Here is a 16,521-nt window from a genome sequence, read left to right on the forward strand (position 1 = left end):
TGGAATTTATATGCACACACAATGACACACCAATGCTGGCAATATGCAAATGGATTAAATGGTCATAACTTACCTATCCATCAAATTCTTCTATCTCCGTTTTATTGCACACTAATTGCACGTCTTCTCTCCGCCTCTTTTGTATGCAAAAGTCCTAAACGCCGCGCACACTAAAGACCCACACACTCACACGTACATATGTATGTGTGACACGTACATACAATCATAGCCCGGTACACCCCTCGCACTCGTTAGCTTTCGCGCGCGCGCGTAAAAGTATCTCAAACGCTTTTTGCACACTTTTTTAATGCCGCCGTCGACGTCAGACGTTTAAAAAACAAACCTCCGACCAAATCTCAGACCGCACTTCTTGGAATTTCGATTTACAATTTAGTTCTTCACGTTGTTCGTTCCACTTCTCTTTTTTTTTGGAAGTTTATTTGCTCTTGCTGCTCCCGCTGCTATTGTTGTGTTCCATTCCCATTCACGTTGTTACTGCAATTTCATAGTGTTCGATGCTTGTATTAGTGCGCCGCCTATTCATTCCTCGTAATCAAAATCACTCAATGCATTTGTGTGCGAGTGTTGTTCTGCGTTAGTGTGCGAGTTTTTTGCATAAATTTTTTTGATTTCTCAGTTTGCCCTTTTTGTGCTCTGTGTTCGTCTTCGTCTGTGTCGCCGCACCGTGGTATGTGATCTATGATATTCAAATGAGCACTATAGACGAGCATGGTAAATAGTACAATTGATATCTCTATGATATTTAAATAAAATGCATTACATAAATTTAAAAATACAAATATATTGCAAATAATCAAGCAAGTATGTAAGTACATTTCGCTTAAGCTCTATCATATGGACTTTTATTTTGATGAGCACACACCGCACACTGTGTCACACTATGAATGAGTTTTGAGTGTTTTTTCCATATGCTTTTTAACTTGCTCGGAACCACTTTATGATTTTTGCGTCCTTTTTAGTTTGTTGTTTATTCTTTCAAAAAGATGATCCTCTTCCTGCACAGCACAAAAGCAATTCAAGAGAATGAAACCGTAGCTCATTTAGCTTTGAGCGCATTTCGCGTCGGCTGGCACCGCCAGCTCAAATCATTTACCTTTACCCATATGATTCGCATGATAGTTTTATAAATGATGTCGCCCTATGGTCGCCGTCCAATTTAGTTGTTTCTTCTTTTATACACTGCACTGTGCTGGTAGATTTTGCCTGTTGAGGAATTCGCCAAGTCTTTACAAGCGGCTCTTGGTAGGCACTGCTATACCCATGGGTGCCCCACCGCTTCCCCTCTGTCTTATACGACACGACTCCCGCAGGGCTTGCATACAAACACACATACATACATACATATGTATGTACATACAGACATACTCGCATATGTAACTCGATTTTTGCTTTAACTTTGCCGCAACTGCCCACACACACTTAAACACAGACACGCACACATACACACACATTGAGCGCTGCTCATTTAACGACATTGGCGTCTACGTCTGCAAAACACAAAAGAGCCACGCCCCACTCCTCCTCCCCCAAAGAGCACAGTGTCGATCATATGACTGGGACCTGGCACAACGACTACCTGCTGATGTACGCCTAACGTGGGTCAAGGGGGCCGACAGGGCGGGCAGGCGTCTCGGAATGCGTGGATCTCACATTATTACCTGCGAACGACACAATCGATGCCGCACAGTCGATGCCATCGTCGTCGCCGTCGTCGTCGCCTTTGCCGTCTGTGTCTTCAATTCTGCTTAAAGATTTGCACGCTGCCTGAAGACGCAGGCTGAGGAGCCCGCCGGCTCCAGGCTCTTGCTCTGGTCCCAGTCATTTGGTAGCAACGTAAATCACATGTGTTTTTTCTCGCTTCGGCCTCCACACGAATCGCTGCTCGGCCGCCAATCGGGGCCCATTCGGCTATCGGTTTGGCGCTCAGCGTTGGCGACGACGCGCTTCGCGCTATAAAAGCTCGCGCGCCAAAATTTTCGTATTCAATAGTGCTCCGGCCGCGCATTGGGTAGGGGAAATTGCTAAGAGCTACCTGTTGCACTGGCACTGGTACTGGGACTGGCATTGGCCAGTGATCGAACGCTCGCTCCAACTGCAGAGATTTTCCGATGTCTTCCATCCCATTTCGCCTCATTGCATATTGCTATTTGGGATTGGTATTGAAAATAGAAGAATATGGTAAATGGGAAATTGTCCAATACATATGCACGTACGTATGTAGTTGCTGCTCCCGCTCCTGTTGCTATTATCGCTCCTGCTCTCGCACTCTCTCTCTCTTTGTGCTGCTTCAATTCTCGATCCTGCTCCTGCCGTTATACGTGCTGCTGCTCGCACAAAAGAGCAGCGACGTCGGCAGCGGGGGTTGCATCGACGGCCGCCGCTCTTTAAAACCAGCTGCGCTCGGCTCGAGAACTACATTTGTTTTCTGTTCGTCGTCGTGTCAACATCTGCGCCTCGAGCTGCTCTCCCTCTCTCTGCCATTCGTACGGTAGTGAAGTAAATTTGTGTGTGTGTTTGTGTTAAAACGATTTGGATATAAAATATTAATACAAAACGCAGCACACAAAGAACTCACAAAGTACGTGCAACTACAAACAAATGCAATAATGTTAAAACGGACACAATAATACTAAAAATGATGCAAAACTCCAAAAATAAACACATATACTATATGCAACAACAAATGCAATATTAGTTTTTAACAAATACATTTTACAAATGCAACAACAAATTCAACGAAGGACTACTAAGTGCAAAGTCGCAACTAACGAAAACGAAACGAACTAACAAACTAACTGTAAATGTGCCAGCAAAAGAGACGTGTGAGAATTGTGTTTTAGCAATTTTCGAAAAAGATCACTAAAAGAGAATCGGAAAACCTTCACGAGCTGGAATTCTTTCACCGAAATAGCCAAATATTATTTGCGGTATCTTCTAAGAACTAAAAATTAACTAAATCAAAATGCTGTGGGAATCAATTGCCGAAGAGAACAATTGCGCCATGGATTGCAATATCAGGTAATTATCACTAAAGAATTAGATGTGAAGCATAGAGCGCATGGGAATGAGGATAGCATAGATAATGTAATAAAAGAAAAGTGCAAGTAAATTTTAACAACAAAAGCACCGCGCTTGAACTTGAACAGATCGTGCCAACCAACAACAACCACAGCAGTAACAAAGCCCACACACACATATGCAAGTATGTACAAGCATACAGAAAGCAACTGTGAACAACGGCACTGAGAAGCAGCCGCAAGGCATTCGCCGGCGTCGACTGCGCTGCTTTGCTTTATACAGTTGAACAAAAGTAAGAGTAAAAATGTTTTTTGTTCTCATTATTTTTTGCACGCTCCACACGAGCGAACGACACGTTTTTTTTTTTTTTTTCGGCTGTGGCGCTCAGCTGTTATTGTTGCTGTTGCTTTTTCATTCATTAAACCGGCTTCCGCGAAGCTCGCGCAGCTCCAACAACAAGAACAACAGCTCTGTTCTGTCAATTTGTATACACTGTTCGTAAAATGCAAAAGAGTATATTTTGCAAGCAATTCAAGCTGTCATTTCGACCTGTTTGTAGTTGACAGAGAGTGTGTAGAGAGTATGCCGCAGTCGGCTAATAACGATTTCTTGTGTTATTCTTCGTCTGCTTGTGCTTCGGCTGTCTTGCGTGACCCAAAAAGTCGTCAAAAGTGCAGATGCATTTGACCGCTGACGCAAACAGCCCGAGCGGAACGAGTGCAAAAGGGAAATTCCGCACAGAGTACCGCATGAAAGACAATGGGGCGGGGACGTTTTTAAGTTCTAATTCAAATTTCCTTATTTATTAAACTGAGAGAGTGACAACAACAACACGCATGGAAAATGAGCCCAACAACCCCTCGCAGTTGTTTTGCGCTTCTTCTTCTTTTGCTTGCTGTTGTTGCCTCTACACCACCACCGCCGCCGTCGCCGCCGCCGCCGCATATTTTTAGCTGCGGGTTTAATGACCCGCCACAGTTTAGGCAGCAGCGCAACCAGCAGCAGGAAGCAAACGAAATTCAGTTGACTAATCCTCCCCCTCTCTCGCTCTCTCTTCCTCTTGCCCTTGTAGCAACATGAACAACAAAAACAACAGCAGTCGCCGCGCTCGCCGTGCGCTGACCAACAACACCAACACAAACAACAACATGAACAACATCATGGCTATGGATGCTGAGGAGGAGCTTTCGTTCTACGACGATGACGCTCTGCCGTTGTCGTCGCCGTCGCAGCGCTCGGTCAGCCCGGCGTTGCTCGGTCTGCTCTCACCCGAGGGCTCGCCGCAGCGTTTTCAAATTATCCGCCAGCCCAAGCTCTTGCAGCAGCAACAGCCGGTGGCAGCTGCACGTGCAACCACAGCATCGGCAGCTGGCAGCTCTGCTACGCCTGCGCGCAGCTTTCGCATATTCAACAGCCTCTCCTCGTCGGGCTCCATGGAGTCGTCCATGGATGATGAGTACATGGAGCTGTTCGAAATGGAATCCTATGCTGGCGTCCAACAACCAACCCCATCCTCCTCGCTCACCCTGCCCAGCGGGCTTAACTCGCTGATCAGCGGGCAAATCAAGGTGCCGCCCAAATCTCCGGAGGCCCTCACCATGATGATGCGACGTCCGTCGGTGCGTCGTTGCCTCAGTATGACAGAGACGAATAGCAATCAGCTAGCATTATCACAACAACAACAGCAACCAAAGACGTCAGAGACTGCACGGGATTGCTTCAAGCGTCCCGAACCGCCCGCATCGGCCAGCTGCTCACCCATCCAGAGCAAGCGTCACCGTTGCGTCGAGAAGGAGAACTGCCCCACCGCTGCCACTGCCACAGCAACAGCCACATCAACCCACCCACCCCCACTGCGCAAAAGCATGTCGCTCAATGATGCTGAAATCATGTCCGCTTTGGCGCGTTCCGAGAATCACAATGAGCCGCAGCTAATTGGCGACTTTAGCAAGGCGTACGCCCTGCCCCTGATGGAGGGACGTCACCGGGATCTCAAATCGATCTCCAGCGAGACAGTGGCGCAACTGCTGAAAGGCAAGTTCGATCACCAGGTAGCCAGCTATCGCATCATCGACTGCCGCTATCCGTACGAGTATGATGGCGGGCATATTCGGGGCGCCAAGAACCTCTACACACACGAGCAGATCCTTGAGGAGTTCCTGAGCGCGGCACAGACTGAGCTGCAGCAGCAGCAAAATGCCGCCGCCGGCAACAAGCGAAACATCATCATCTTCCACTGTGAGTTCTCGTCGGAGCGTGGCCCAAAAATGTCGCGATTCCTGCGTAATCTCGATCGGGAGCGCAACACTCATGCGTATCCGGCCCTGCACTATCCGGAGATCTATCTGCTGCACAACGGCTACAAAGAGTTCTACGAAACACAGTCGGAGCTCTGCCAGCCGAGCGCGTATCGCCCAATGCTGGAGCCGGCCTACAATGAGGCCTACAGACATTTCCGGGCCAAGTCCAAGTCCTGGAATGGTGATGGAGGCGCTGGAGGCGCGGCAACGGGTCGCTTTAAGAAGTCGCGTTCGCGGCTCATGCTGTAGATGCGGCTGCTTCTTCATCTTTTTTACGACTGGGTGGCAACGCCCGCAGAAAATGACTCGTATTTGTATATAGAGAGACAGAGATAGAGAGAGTTGGGTATTTATTTCATTTATAAAGAGGAAAACCTTTTAAGTTGATTTTGTTGATTTTGATTTGTTAATTTTAGTTAAGACTTAATTGTAAAGCTACACACACACACAAACACACATACACTGAATCCCCTACAAACACGCTGATGTACATTTTAAGATTTTAACGTTCTTTCTGCTGAATCTTAAGTTCGTTCTTTTCTTTGATCGATTTTTGTTTACCTGTTTTTTTAGATATGAAAATTTTTAACATTTTAGTTCAATTAACTTAGAGCTTTAGTTTGAATTTGTGTAACGTAACAAAAAATGTGCATTATAATCTAAAATGAAAAATTAATGTCATAAAAATTTAAGCGGCCCACATCCCCTCCCCATACCCCACACTAGTTTATAAGCAGAAACAGGCTAAAGATACACACACACACAAACAAACATACATAGATACATACATACACACACATACATTTATATATTTTAGCTATGTTAAGCTTAAGAGTTGAAAGTTGAAAACTTGTGTTAGGTACAATTTACGCTTATTCGTTTAATTAACCCCTCCCCCTCGACCCATGAACAACACCGAACAAAATGAAAAACAAAACAAAAACAAACATCCCCTTATTATGTAATGATTATTTTAAGCAAAGCTTATTTTTGCATCAAAAAAGGCAATATTATTGAAAAAGATATGTACATTTTAAATATAAACACAAAACCCTGAACTGAAAACCAAATGCATTTTATTAATTTACTGAAGAAGTAAAGATGAAGAATTTAATTAACAATAACATTTTGGCGCCAAGTGGCCAGCGCTGCCAGCTTGTTGGCTATGTTTTGGTGCATGTCTTTGCTTACTTAACAGAGCGCTGTTAAGCTGGCTTGGGCTGTTTACTGGTGAGGTTTTTGATTGTGGTTGCTGACTTCTCTGTTCGTGTAACATTAAGTGTGAAGTTGGCTGCGTCAGGAAATTAAATTCGTAACAGCTGTAAGACACTGTTCGGTAGATGGCGTTAAAATGCGTTGGACTTCAAATATAAAAAATTAGCCAAAAACTAAATTAAATTGTTTCTTTCAACGCGACTTACGTTTGATATATAGTTTTGCTTTGCATTTTTATTAATTGTGCTAAATCAATTAAGTTGTCGCGTTAATTGGTATATAATATATATTCTTGCTGATTTTGGCGATTTGAAGAACATTTAAGACAGAGAACTATACAAATTGATTTCTAAATGGGCTTTTAAGCGCGTGCCACAATTAGTGGGCACGGCTAAAGCCAGCTCGAGGGTGCCAACCATTAACTTAATCCCCTTTGACAGCAGATAAGCGCAAATGTTGCAATTAGTGTTTGCGGCAATTACCGCAAGGCTTAAGTGCTACTTAGTTAGTTTGCCACGCACGGTCCACTTTTCCACATTTCCACTTTCCCAGTTTCGCATGCCCTCTCCAACCCTTCTCCCTATCCCCCGACAAGCACTCGGAATCAAATCCGAATGTGCCAGCCACTTGCATTGGGGCCTTAAGTCCTTTCCTCTCTGGCTAATGCACAAATACACTCGCACAAAAGATGGGTGTGGTTCCTCAAATAGTTCAATTTTAATTTATCTATTGACTTTGTAACGCATTTGCAAAAATAAATTGGGCTGTAAATCATAAATTATGTATTTTGCAATTAGTATTTATCATTTTGTTTATAACTAAAATTCTCGTAAACTTAGTCATAAGCATATGAGCCTTTATATAATCGAAAATTAGTAATATATTTAATAATCAAAATTATATTCATTTGTAAAAACCTATAAAAAATATATAATTTAACTCAAGAATTGCTAAAAAAAAATTTTACAAATTGTATATGCATAATATATAATAAATAATTTGTATATAATAAATATTTCTAATTACATTTTTTAAGTAAAAATATATGTTTAAATATTACAATGTAATAAATCAGAAAAATAATTAAATATTTTGTTGTTTTCATTAACAATTTGGAATGGTAAGGCCTCAATTCCTGCTGGAAAATAAATCATATATTTAATATATATTTTTATATTGACAATCAGCAGTATATCATAGCGCTCAAGGCTCCCTAGTTTCGCTCAGTGTAGCTGAGCATCAGACACTGGCGGCGGCTAGCGGGGTGCCCAAATGCCAAATGTGTTGCATGCTGTGCGTGTCCATGCTTATCTGTGCTGTGGGTGGTGCGAGTGGGGCTGGCGACTGTTGCCTGGTGGTTACAGTGGCTTTGGCCTGAAGAGTTGCAAAAAATAAAAAACAAACCACACGCAAAAAAAAAAAAAATGAAAAACGGGTTAATCAGCGCAATTAAGGTCAAAAACACGTTGGCGTCAACAACATGCCACCATGTGGCATCTTCAAGCTGAGTCGGCAAGTGTGTGCGTGTGTGTGTGTGTGTGTGTGTGTGCGTGTGTCTGCATTCAAATTCACAGAAATCGCGCATACGCTGCGTAAGCCCTGCCATTAGATATTGCAAGCAAAGTTCTGACTGCCCGCTGTGAGCGCTGTGTGTGTGTGTGTGTGTGCGTGTGTGTGCGTATAATTTTGATAAAGGTACCACAAAAGCCTGAACTGCGCCGACGCCGAAGCACGAATTTGTTTCGTTTAAGCCGCCTGCTGTTGCTGCGACTGCGAAAAGCGACGCTCAGTCATGCTCTCTCTCTCTCTCTCTCTCTTTCTCTCTGTGTGTGTTAGTGCGTGTGTATGCGTACTGCCTTGCGCCTATAAGATAAAAGCGCCGTGCTATGAAAATCTTTAGATTGCCGCCGACCAGCGAACGGCTCGCACTCACGTCTAGCTAACAGAAGCTCCAAGCGGTACGGCAGTTGGTTCAGTTATATACTATATAGAAAGTTAGACATCTAATACAACTAAAATATATAGCTAAATAAAGCCCAGTTATGTGCATAACTCCAAGCTCAAGCCGTGCGCTTCAAGCTAAAAGATAAATAAATCACAGAGCAACAAAACTTGTTTAAGCTTAACGAAATTCGAACGAAAATAAACTAAAAACTGAAAGTAATTAATATTATTATTAAAATACAAACAGATAACGTGTAATTCGAAACGCTCGTAAACCATTTGCAGTAACTATTCATAGAAGTGTTATTCAACTACTCGTCTTTTGCCTCAGCAACGCCGTGCAATTAAAGAAGAACAGATATCGATATATACCTATTATATAGATATCTATTATAAACAAAGTTCACATATACATATGTAGTATATATGCCAGAAGCTGTGCAAATCAATTTCGCGTCTCGTAGGCAAAGTGCTACAAGTTCAATTGATATGTCAATGCCAAGCGCTCGAATCGTAGCTGAAATCAGTGCACTAAATTGCGACGCGTTAACGGTTATGCAATTTGAATCGGTTATACTATTTCAATAGCTAACTTTGATTGTTTCAAGTTCATGTAATTGAACATTTACGACAATTTCAACGGCATAAATGCATAAATATCATTTAACTAACATTCGCTCTGGCATTACTAAGCACTTCCGAATCGGTTATTATTACGATTTATCGAATTCAATTAAGGAAAAGCTTGAGTCTGAAAGTGATTCCGCTGAATACCTAAATCTTTTGGATGTGACTTTCAGCTTAAAGGGTTATATATCGGTTACGATTTTTTCTTGGTATATCGGCTATGTTCATATTCAGTTTATAGCTCTTTTGTGTAAATTCGTATACATATGTAATGGCCTCGAATATTTTTTGAAGTGGTTTAATCGGATAGAAACGGTTAAAAATTTCTTATTCAGTTGAAGGTGTCAAAATATAAAGATCCATAGTTTTTCTACTAACATGTTTACTTAAATGTTATACAAAATGTATACATGTGAGAATAATATATTAAATTTATTAAGGAATGTCACTGCTAGAAATCTATTCAAAGAGTTATGTATTGGTTATTAACTCAAATTTCAATATATAATTTATTTATATTATAAGTTTATGTTACAGTACTTCATAGTAGTCTTGAAAGAATACATATACATATATGTATATAATTCATAGCTTCAGAGTTTGTTTAGTCTACCTAACAACATTTTCGAGTAGATCGTCGAAGTGCAACTCTATAAGTCTATTATAATCTAGCGAAATATTTGGGTTGTCTAAGCTAAGCTTTAAGCAAGGGCAAATATTTCTATGTAGTATAGATCATTATTGCTTAGCTATGCTCAAGATTGCATACAAAATATGGCATATTCTTTAGACCGCTTCTTAAAGTGATTTTCATGGGCAGGTATAATCGCGTCGCATATACCCGACAGCAGTCGACTGTTGAATTTATAATTGATTCGAAGGTAAACGCCACACAGAATTGAAATGCTTTCAATGTTTTGTACATGCAGTGGCCCATCCATGCATCAATCATGCTGTCAATTCTTGACTTTCGAATCAACTTTCGACATGTTCTCAATGCATAAGCTGAGCGCGTCTTCCTCCTCCATACGTAGGTGCAGATAGTCGGGAATATGTTAATATGGGAGTTCAATGGCCGCACCCACAGTCAGCTTTTGCATACGTTTAATAAACACACACCCACACACACCCACACACACACACACCCACACACACGCACAGAAACCACTACACATGGATAGCATCAACTCTGATTGAGAAAAGAAAAAACGAGTTGTAAGTTCTCATCTGGTTTATCCAGTTACGGTTCTTTCACACTCTCGTGTGTGTGTGTGTGTGTGTGTGTTTGTGAGGGAATAAGAGAGAAATAGAGACGCTCTCTAAATGATCTTACACTGCCAGATACAAAAGTCACATCCATTAGGCGTTACCGCCTTTAGAATCAGCTCCGAATCAGATGCAACTGCCTCGCGATTCGCCTTGCCAAACACCTGACGCGAAGCACCTCACATTTTGCACACCTTCAGCATAAAATTGCTACAAAATAATAACAAAAACAGCAAACACGGCTCTAAAGCAAAATGTTCAATAAAAACAAAAATAATTCAAGTTTCATTGGCCCAGACCTTAATACGTGTGCGGCATGGGCAAAGCTGCCGAACACCACTAACAACCCAGACAATTTGCATTAACAAAAAAATTAAATAAATAAAGTAAAATAATATAAAATGAAATACAATTAAATGCACAGTCATATCAGATTTTAAGCGCCCTTCGGCTTCACTTAATTTAATTGCGAATTACAAGAAGCTTTTAGAGAATTACCAGAACTAGAACAAAGGTTGCTCTTTTATTTGAATTAACACTAAATACATATAAATAATTGATTTACTTACGATCCAATTGGCCGAAGTTTGTATACCCTTTCAGATATAGGAATTATGTCTAATACAAGGCAGACATATAGCATAGAAAAGCTTATTTCTAGAATGAGAACATGAAATTTTATGTATTTATGTATTTCAAAAGGTTTTTCATCGAGGTTTTCGCTCTTGGCTTATACCAAACTTGGGAGTGTGAGAATGAGAGGGAAGAAGGCGGAGAATGAAAGAAAAAGATGAGGGAAAAGAAAACGATAAGTATAGAAAAATGGAAAGGAGCGAAAAATAGAGGAAAATATATACAGCAAAGAGGCAAAGAAAGCTTGAGAGAGATGTAAAGGGAAAAAGAGATTGAGAGATGGAGAGAGGCAGCGAAATAATGAAATAAACTCAGGAATGAAAATGAATATATAAAAGATTTGAGAGAGAAAGTCTGAGAAACATAACATATTGATATAGGCATTCAATATACATACTAGTGTTGATGAGGATTATTTGTAAGCAAATGCTTAATAACTTGGAAGAAGTTACCCATAGTATATACTATAGTACAACTAAATACCTGCTATAAAGTTGATCAATTGAACAACCTATTACAAACGCATGCAACACTCAATATGCCCTGCCCCCAAAGGGTATGGTGTTAAGCGTTAGCTGGTGTTGATTGCGTTCCGTTTGGCTTGTTTTATAAATTGATTTGAGCTTCGATACCGCAAGTGATTTAGTTAATTGCTCCATTCCGCTCCACATTAACAGCGCGTTGATTGATGTTTGTTTATAAATGTTTTACCCCCCTCTTGTTGCTGCTGCCGTTGCCGTTGCTCCACAGGTTTAACATGCGGCTGCTTCTACTGCTCGCGGCCAGTTGGGCGGTGCTGGGCTTGGCCCTGGCCGACTCGAGCTACAGCCATTTTCGGCTACCCATGGCGCTGCGGCCCCAGAAGTACAATTTACGTGTCTTGACGCACTTTGAGGACCCGGACAACCTGCGCTTCGAGGGCGATGTGAAAATCCTGTTCAAGGTGCTGGAGAATGCGAACAACATCACGTTGCACGCGAAGAATCTGACGATCGATGAGTCGCTCATTACACTGCGCGACACTTCGAGTGCCAACAAAAAGAATTGCGTCTCCGGCACGGAAGTGAATACGGTCCACGATTTCTATGTGATGCGCACCTGCGAGGAGCTCGTGGCCGGAGATGTCTACGAGCTGTCCATACCATTCGCCGCCGACCTCAATCGCCAGCTGGAGGGCTACTACCGAAGCTCCTACATTGATCCCGTAACGAACAAGTCGCGGTAAGAGGCACGGAAATGTTGCTGTGGAATATAGAGTTATTTTCACGCCGGACAACGGACGTGCGTATAGAGGGATAGTCAGGTGGAGGGTCTTAAGGGTGGACAGACAGAGGGACTAACAGACAGACAGAAGGCTGGACAGACGGAAGAAAAGCAGGAAGATAGGATGGGACTCTACAGAACCAAAATAAACTTGGATGCTCTGCATAAATTTTCGTCGAAAAACCTGACAGAGACGTTGCCACTATGACTCATAGTTATTTAGCTAAATTAATGCTATGCCTAAGCTCTTAAGAAATTTGATAAAAATATTCTCTTACGATATCTACAAATTCTCGCTCAGCTGGCTGTCCATAACACAATTCGAGCCGGCGTCTGCGCGCTTGGCCTTCCCCTGCTTCGATGAGCCGGATTACAAGGCGCCTTTTGTGGTGACGCTTGGCTACCACAAGCGCTACAACGGACTGAGCAACATGCCCGTGAAGGAGATAAAGCCCAAGTAAGACCGGTTGGCCAGTTGACAGACGGTTAGACTATATATAGAATTTTACGGTATAATTTGCAGCGAAGAAATTGCGGATTATATTTGGTGTGAGTTCGAGGAGTCGGTGCCCATGTCCACCTACTTGGTGGCCTATTCGGTCAATGACTTCTCCCACAAGCCCTCCACGCTGCCGAACAGCACGCTCTTCCGCACCTGGGCCCGTCCGAACGCCATCGAGCAGTGCGACTATGCGGCCGAGGTGGGACCCAAGGTGCTGCAGTACTACGAGGATCTGTTTGGCATTAAGTTTCCGCTGCCGAAGATCGATCAGATAGCCATACCAGATTTCAGTGCTGGCGCTATGGAGAACTGGGGTCTGGTCACGTACCGGGAGATCGCCCTGCTCTATTCGGCTCAGCACTCGTCGCTGGCGGACAAGCAGCGCGTTGCCTCGATCATTGCCCATGAGTTGGCCCACCAGTGGTTCGGCAATCTGGTCACGATGAAGTGGTGGACGGATCTGTGGCTGAACGAGGGATTCGCCACATATGTGGCCAGCTTGGGTGTGGACAAGATCAATCCCGAGTGGCGTTCCATGGCACAGGAGTCGCTCAGTAATCTGCTGGTCATCTTCAGGAAGGACGCACTGGAGACTAGCCATCCCATATCGCGACCCATCGAGCTGGTTTCTGAGATCCAGGAGAGCTTCGATCAGATCTCATATCAGAAGGGCTCCACAGTGCTGCGCATGATGCACATGTTCTTGGGCGACGAGTCCTTCCGCTCGGGCATACAAAACTATTTGCAAAAGTTCTCCTACGGCAATGCCGAGCAGGATAATCTCTGGGAATCGCTTACAGAGGCGGCTCACAAATTCAAGGCGCTGCCCAAGAGCTACGACATTAAGCGCATTATGGACTCGTGGACTCTGCAGACGGGGTGAGTGCTCCGAAGTACACCAAAATTTTTGACTGCCCAGACGAATCTCTAATTTGTAAACCCTTCACAGCTATCCTATTATCAATATTACGCGCGACTATTCAGCTGGCACTGCCAAGCTCAACCAGGAGCGTTATCTGCTCAACACTCAGATCTCACGGGCACAGCGAGGCGGCTGCTGGTGGGTGCCGCTCAGCTATACAACCCAGGGGGAGCGGGACTTTGCCAATACGGCGCCCAAGACCTGGATGGAGTGCGGCAGCTCCGGCGAAGTGCTGCCCAAGACGATTACCGGACTGCCCGGCAAGGATCAGTGGGTCATATTCAATACCCAGATGTCGACGCTGTACAAGGTCAACTATGACGAACGCAACTGGAAACTGCTCATCGACACGCTCACCAATGGCGACTTTGAGAGCATCCATGTGATCAATCGCGCCCAGCTGATTGACGATGCATTCTACCTGGCCTGGACGGGCGAGCAGAACTATGACATCGCCATGGAGCTGCTGGAGTATATGAGACGCGAGCGCGAGTATCTGCCCTGGAAGTCGGCCTTTGAGAATTTGAAGCGCCTCAAGTCTATCATCAGACAAACGCCCAATCTGGAGTTCTTCAAGGTCAGTTGAGTTCCGCGTATATTTAAAGACATGGCTGAACGAACATACACTCTTATCCTGCTACTACACATCACACAACGTAATCTAGAGCTCTCATTCTAATTTTTATTTAAATTGCAAACATTATGCGGCCCGACACTAAATTTCCAATGTCAAAGTTGTATTTTTTCGTAAGTTCATTCTAGACCACATCAAAACAAAGCTCTCAATCTCTTAAAGACTTTCTCTCTCTCTCTCTCTCTCTCTCTCTCTCTGTCTCTTTCTACATGTTACAAATTTAAGTAAACTGTAGCAGTCGGTCAAGACCGTCTGCATCAAACTCGTTCACGTTGAAAGCTATCGAGCTACATAGATTCCAGATAAAAGGTTTTTAGCTTCTCCAGATCACAGAAATTTACTATGTTCCCACTATAAATAATGAGCCTTCATAACTCCAATGGATCATATAAAGTTCTAAGGTTATGCCAAAGTCCATAAGAGACATCTAAAGTCTCTCAGTCCCAATATATTCTCTTCTTACTACGTGAACGAGTAGAGATGTATAAAAAAAACCCCATTCGCATTATATGACATCCACCTTCAACATTTATTCACAGCGTTATCTGCAAAAGCTAATCGAGCCCGTCTATGAGCATCTGAATGGCTTGAATGACACCTTCGCCAACATTGAGCAGCAGGACCAGGTGCTGCTCAAGACCATGGTGGCCACCTGGGCGTGTCTGTATCAGGTGGGCGATTGTGTGCCCAAGGCAGTGACCTACTTTAAGGCGTGGCGTAGCGAGCCGGATCCGGACAAACAAAATCCGGTGCCCATCAATTTGCGGCAAACGGTCTACTGCACCGCCATACGGCATGGCGACGATAACGATTGGAATTTCCTGTGGATGCGCTACAACAACTCGAACGTGGCTGCCGAGAAGCGCACGATAATGTCGTCGTTGGGCTGCACACGTGAGGTGTGGCTGCTGCAGCGCTACTTGGCCCTCACCTTTGAGCCGAAGCAGGGCATACGCAAACAGGACTCGATGTATGCCTTCCAGGCGGTGGCATACAATGAGATTGGCTTCCATTTGGCCAAAGATTACTTCATGAACAACGTGGACTTCATCTACAAATTGTAAGCGATTCTCTCGAATCAACATCTATTCGTTTTACGAACTATTTTCCCGCCACAGCTACAGTCCCATTGTCAAGGACATGGCGCGGCTGCTGCCGCCCTTCTCGGAGCAGACCTTCCAGCAGAGCGATTTCGATGATTTCAGGAATTTCGTCACCGAGCACAGAAGCTCGCTGAAGGGACTGGAACAGGCCATACAGCAAACCCTAGAGACCATGCTCACCAATGTCCAGTGGAAGCAACGCAACTACGACCAGGTCTCGGTCTCCATCAGGAGTTTACTTGACAAACCTATAGAATAAAACAAGAACTAAAAAGAAAAAGAAAACTATAAGAAATAGAGGTGTTATATTCCACGGATAACGTTAAATAAATTATGTCGAGCGCAAGCCCTCATCAGCTAATTGAAAACTCTCTCGAGCATGACACAAATTTAAATGTTCCAATAAACAATATTAAAATAATTATATAATACCAAGAAACATCAGTGGTTAATTATGTTGTGGGTTCTTTAACATTTCAGATTGTTGAGGCTAAACATTAAAGTTAAAGCAATTGTTGAGTTTTTATTCTATTAAGTAAAATGTTTTCTGATTATTAGATATTAACTGCTCAGTAAGCTGCGACTGCACTTGGACTGCGCTGCAGTGTGGGCAATATGATGAGAATTTATTTGTTGAATAATTTCTTTTGTAGACGCACTATCTAAATGAAACTTTCAGAAATTAAGTCTCTAGTAACGGTAAATACGGAAATACGGTTTTTAAATTGGGGGCGTGGCAACCAAAATCTTCGTATACACATATACACGATGAATCTGAAGTCTCTAGGTCAAATAGTATTCAAATAAAGTTGAAAAAACTAAATGAATTTATCGATTATTCTCGATAAAAAGATAGGCCGACGACAGAGAGATAGGGGCATTGACCTTGAGAGGGCAATGACCTTGAGACGGCAATGACCTCTCAAGGTCATTGACCTTCTGAGATAGACACGTTCACACATACGGACGGACAGATAGACAAACGGGGCTAAATCGACTCAGACCGCTTGCGCTACTACTTGGGTCCTTATGCGAGTTTACTAGCTAAATCGCTTGGCGAGATCTCGTCCTAT

The 16,521-nt window shown here is 43.4% G+C and overlaps 2 protein-coding genes and 1 long non-coding RNA gene across 4 annotated transcripts in view; 2 read left to right on the top strand and 1 right to left on the bottom strand.

Annotated features, from left to right (window-relative positions):
- LOC115564078 (uncharacterized) overlaps positions 1-2,051 on the bottom strand; it is a 113,734-nt gene extending 111,683 nt beyond the window's left edge. The window contains exons 1-2 of one of the 2 annotated variants that reach the window (XR_016196465.1): positions 1,680-2,051; positions 74-754 (exon numbers count right to left, since the gene is read on the bottom strand). This is a non-coding gene — a long non-coding RNA (uncharacterized LOC115564078). Of the gene's footprint in view, positions 1-73 lie in introns of both variants that reach the window. The other variant, XR_016196464.1, reaches the window with a different exon arrangement.
- Positions 2,052-2,433: 382 nt separating this feature from the next.
- On the top strand, positions 2,434-6,286 carry stg (string). The gene is made up of 2 exons (XM_018112231.3): positions 2,434-3,039; positions 4,112-6,286. Exons 1-2 carry the CDS (start codon positions 2,984-2,986, stop codon positions 5,586-5,588), a joined length of 1,533 nt encoding a protein of 510 aa, XP_017967720.1. The 5' UTR covers positions 2,434-2,983; the 3' UTR covers positions 5,589-6,286.
- Positions 6,287-8,400: 2,114 nt separating this feature from the next.
- LOC108659361 (aminopeptidase N) lies at positions 8,401-15,887 on the top strand. The gene is made up of 7 exons (XM_018112229.3): positions 8,401-8,512; positions 11,775-12,245; positions 12,589-12,744; positions 12,811-13,668; positions 13,739-14,288; positions 14,885-15,405; positions 15,464-15,887. The coding sequence occupies exons 2-7, from the start codon at positions 11,782-11,784 to the stop codon at positions 15,705-15,707; spliced, it is 2,793 nt and encodes a 930-aa protein (XP_017967718.1). The 5' UTR covers positions 8,401-8,512; positions 11,775-11,781; the 3' UTR covers positions 15,708-15,887.
- The last annotated feature ends 634 nt before the right edge of the window (positions 15,888-16,521 follow it).

This window comes from Drosophila navojoa, chromosome 2 (genome assembly GCF_054131105.1).
Source record: "Drosophila navojoa isolate 15081-1374.11 chromosome 2, UAZ_NAV_1.0, whole genome shotgun sequence".
Classification (NCBI taxonomy): Eukaryota; Metazoa; Arthropoda; class Insecta; order Diptera; family Drosophilidae; genus Drosophila; species Drosophila navojoa.

Bases quoted from the DNA above. Each gene is read 5' to 3' on its own strand.
- stg (XM_018112231.3), top strand. From the start codon at position 2,984: ATGCTGTGGGAATCAATTGCCGAAGAGAACAATTGCGCCATGGATTGC. The intron at 3,040-4,111 runs GTAATTATCACT...TTGCCCTTGTAG, and splicing joins GCCATGGATTGCAATATCAG to CAACATGAACAACAAAAACA.
- LOC108659361 (XM_018112229.3), top strand. From the start codon at position 11,782: ATGCGGCTGCTTCTACTGCTCGCGGCCAGTTGGGCGGTGCTGGGCTTG. The intron at 13,669-13,738 runs GTGAGTGCTCCG...AACCCTTCACAG, and splicing joins TCGTGGACTCTGCAGACGGG to CTATCCTATTATCAATATTA. The intron at 14,289-14,884 runs GTCAGTTGAGTT...ATTTATTCACAG, and splicing joins CCAATCTGGAGTTCTTCAAG to CGTTATCTGCAAAAGCTAAT.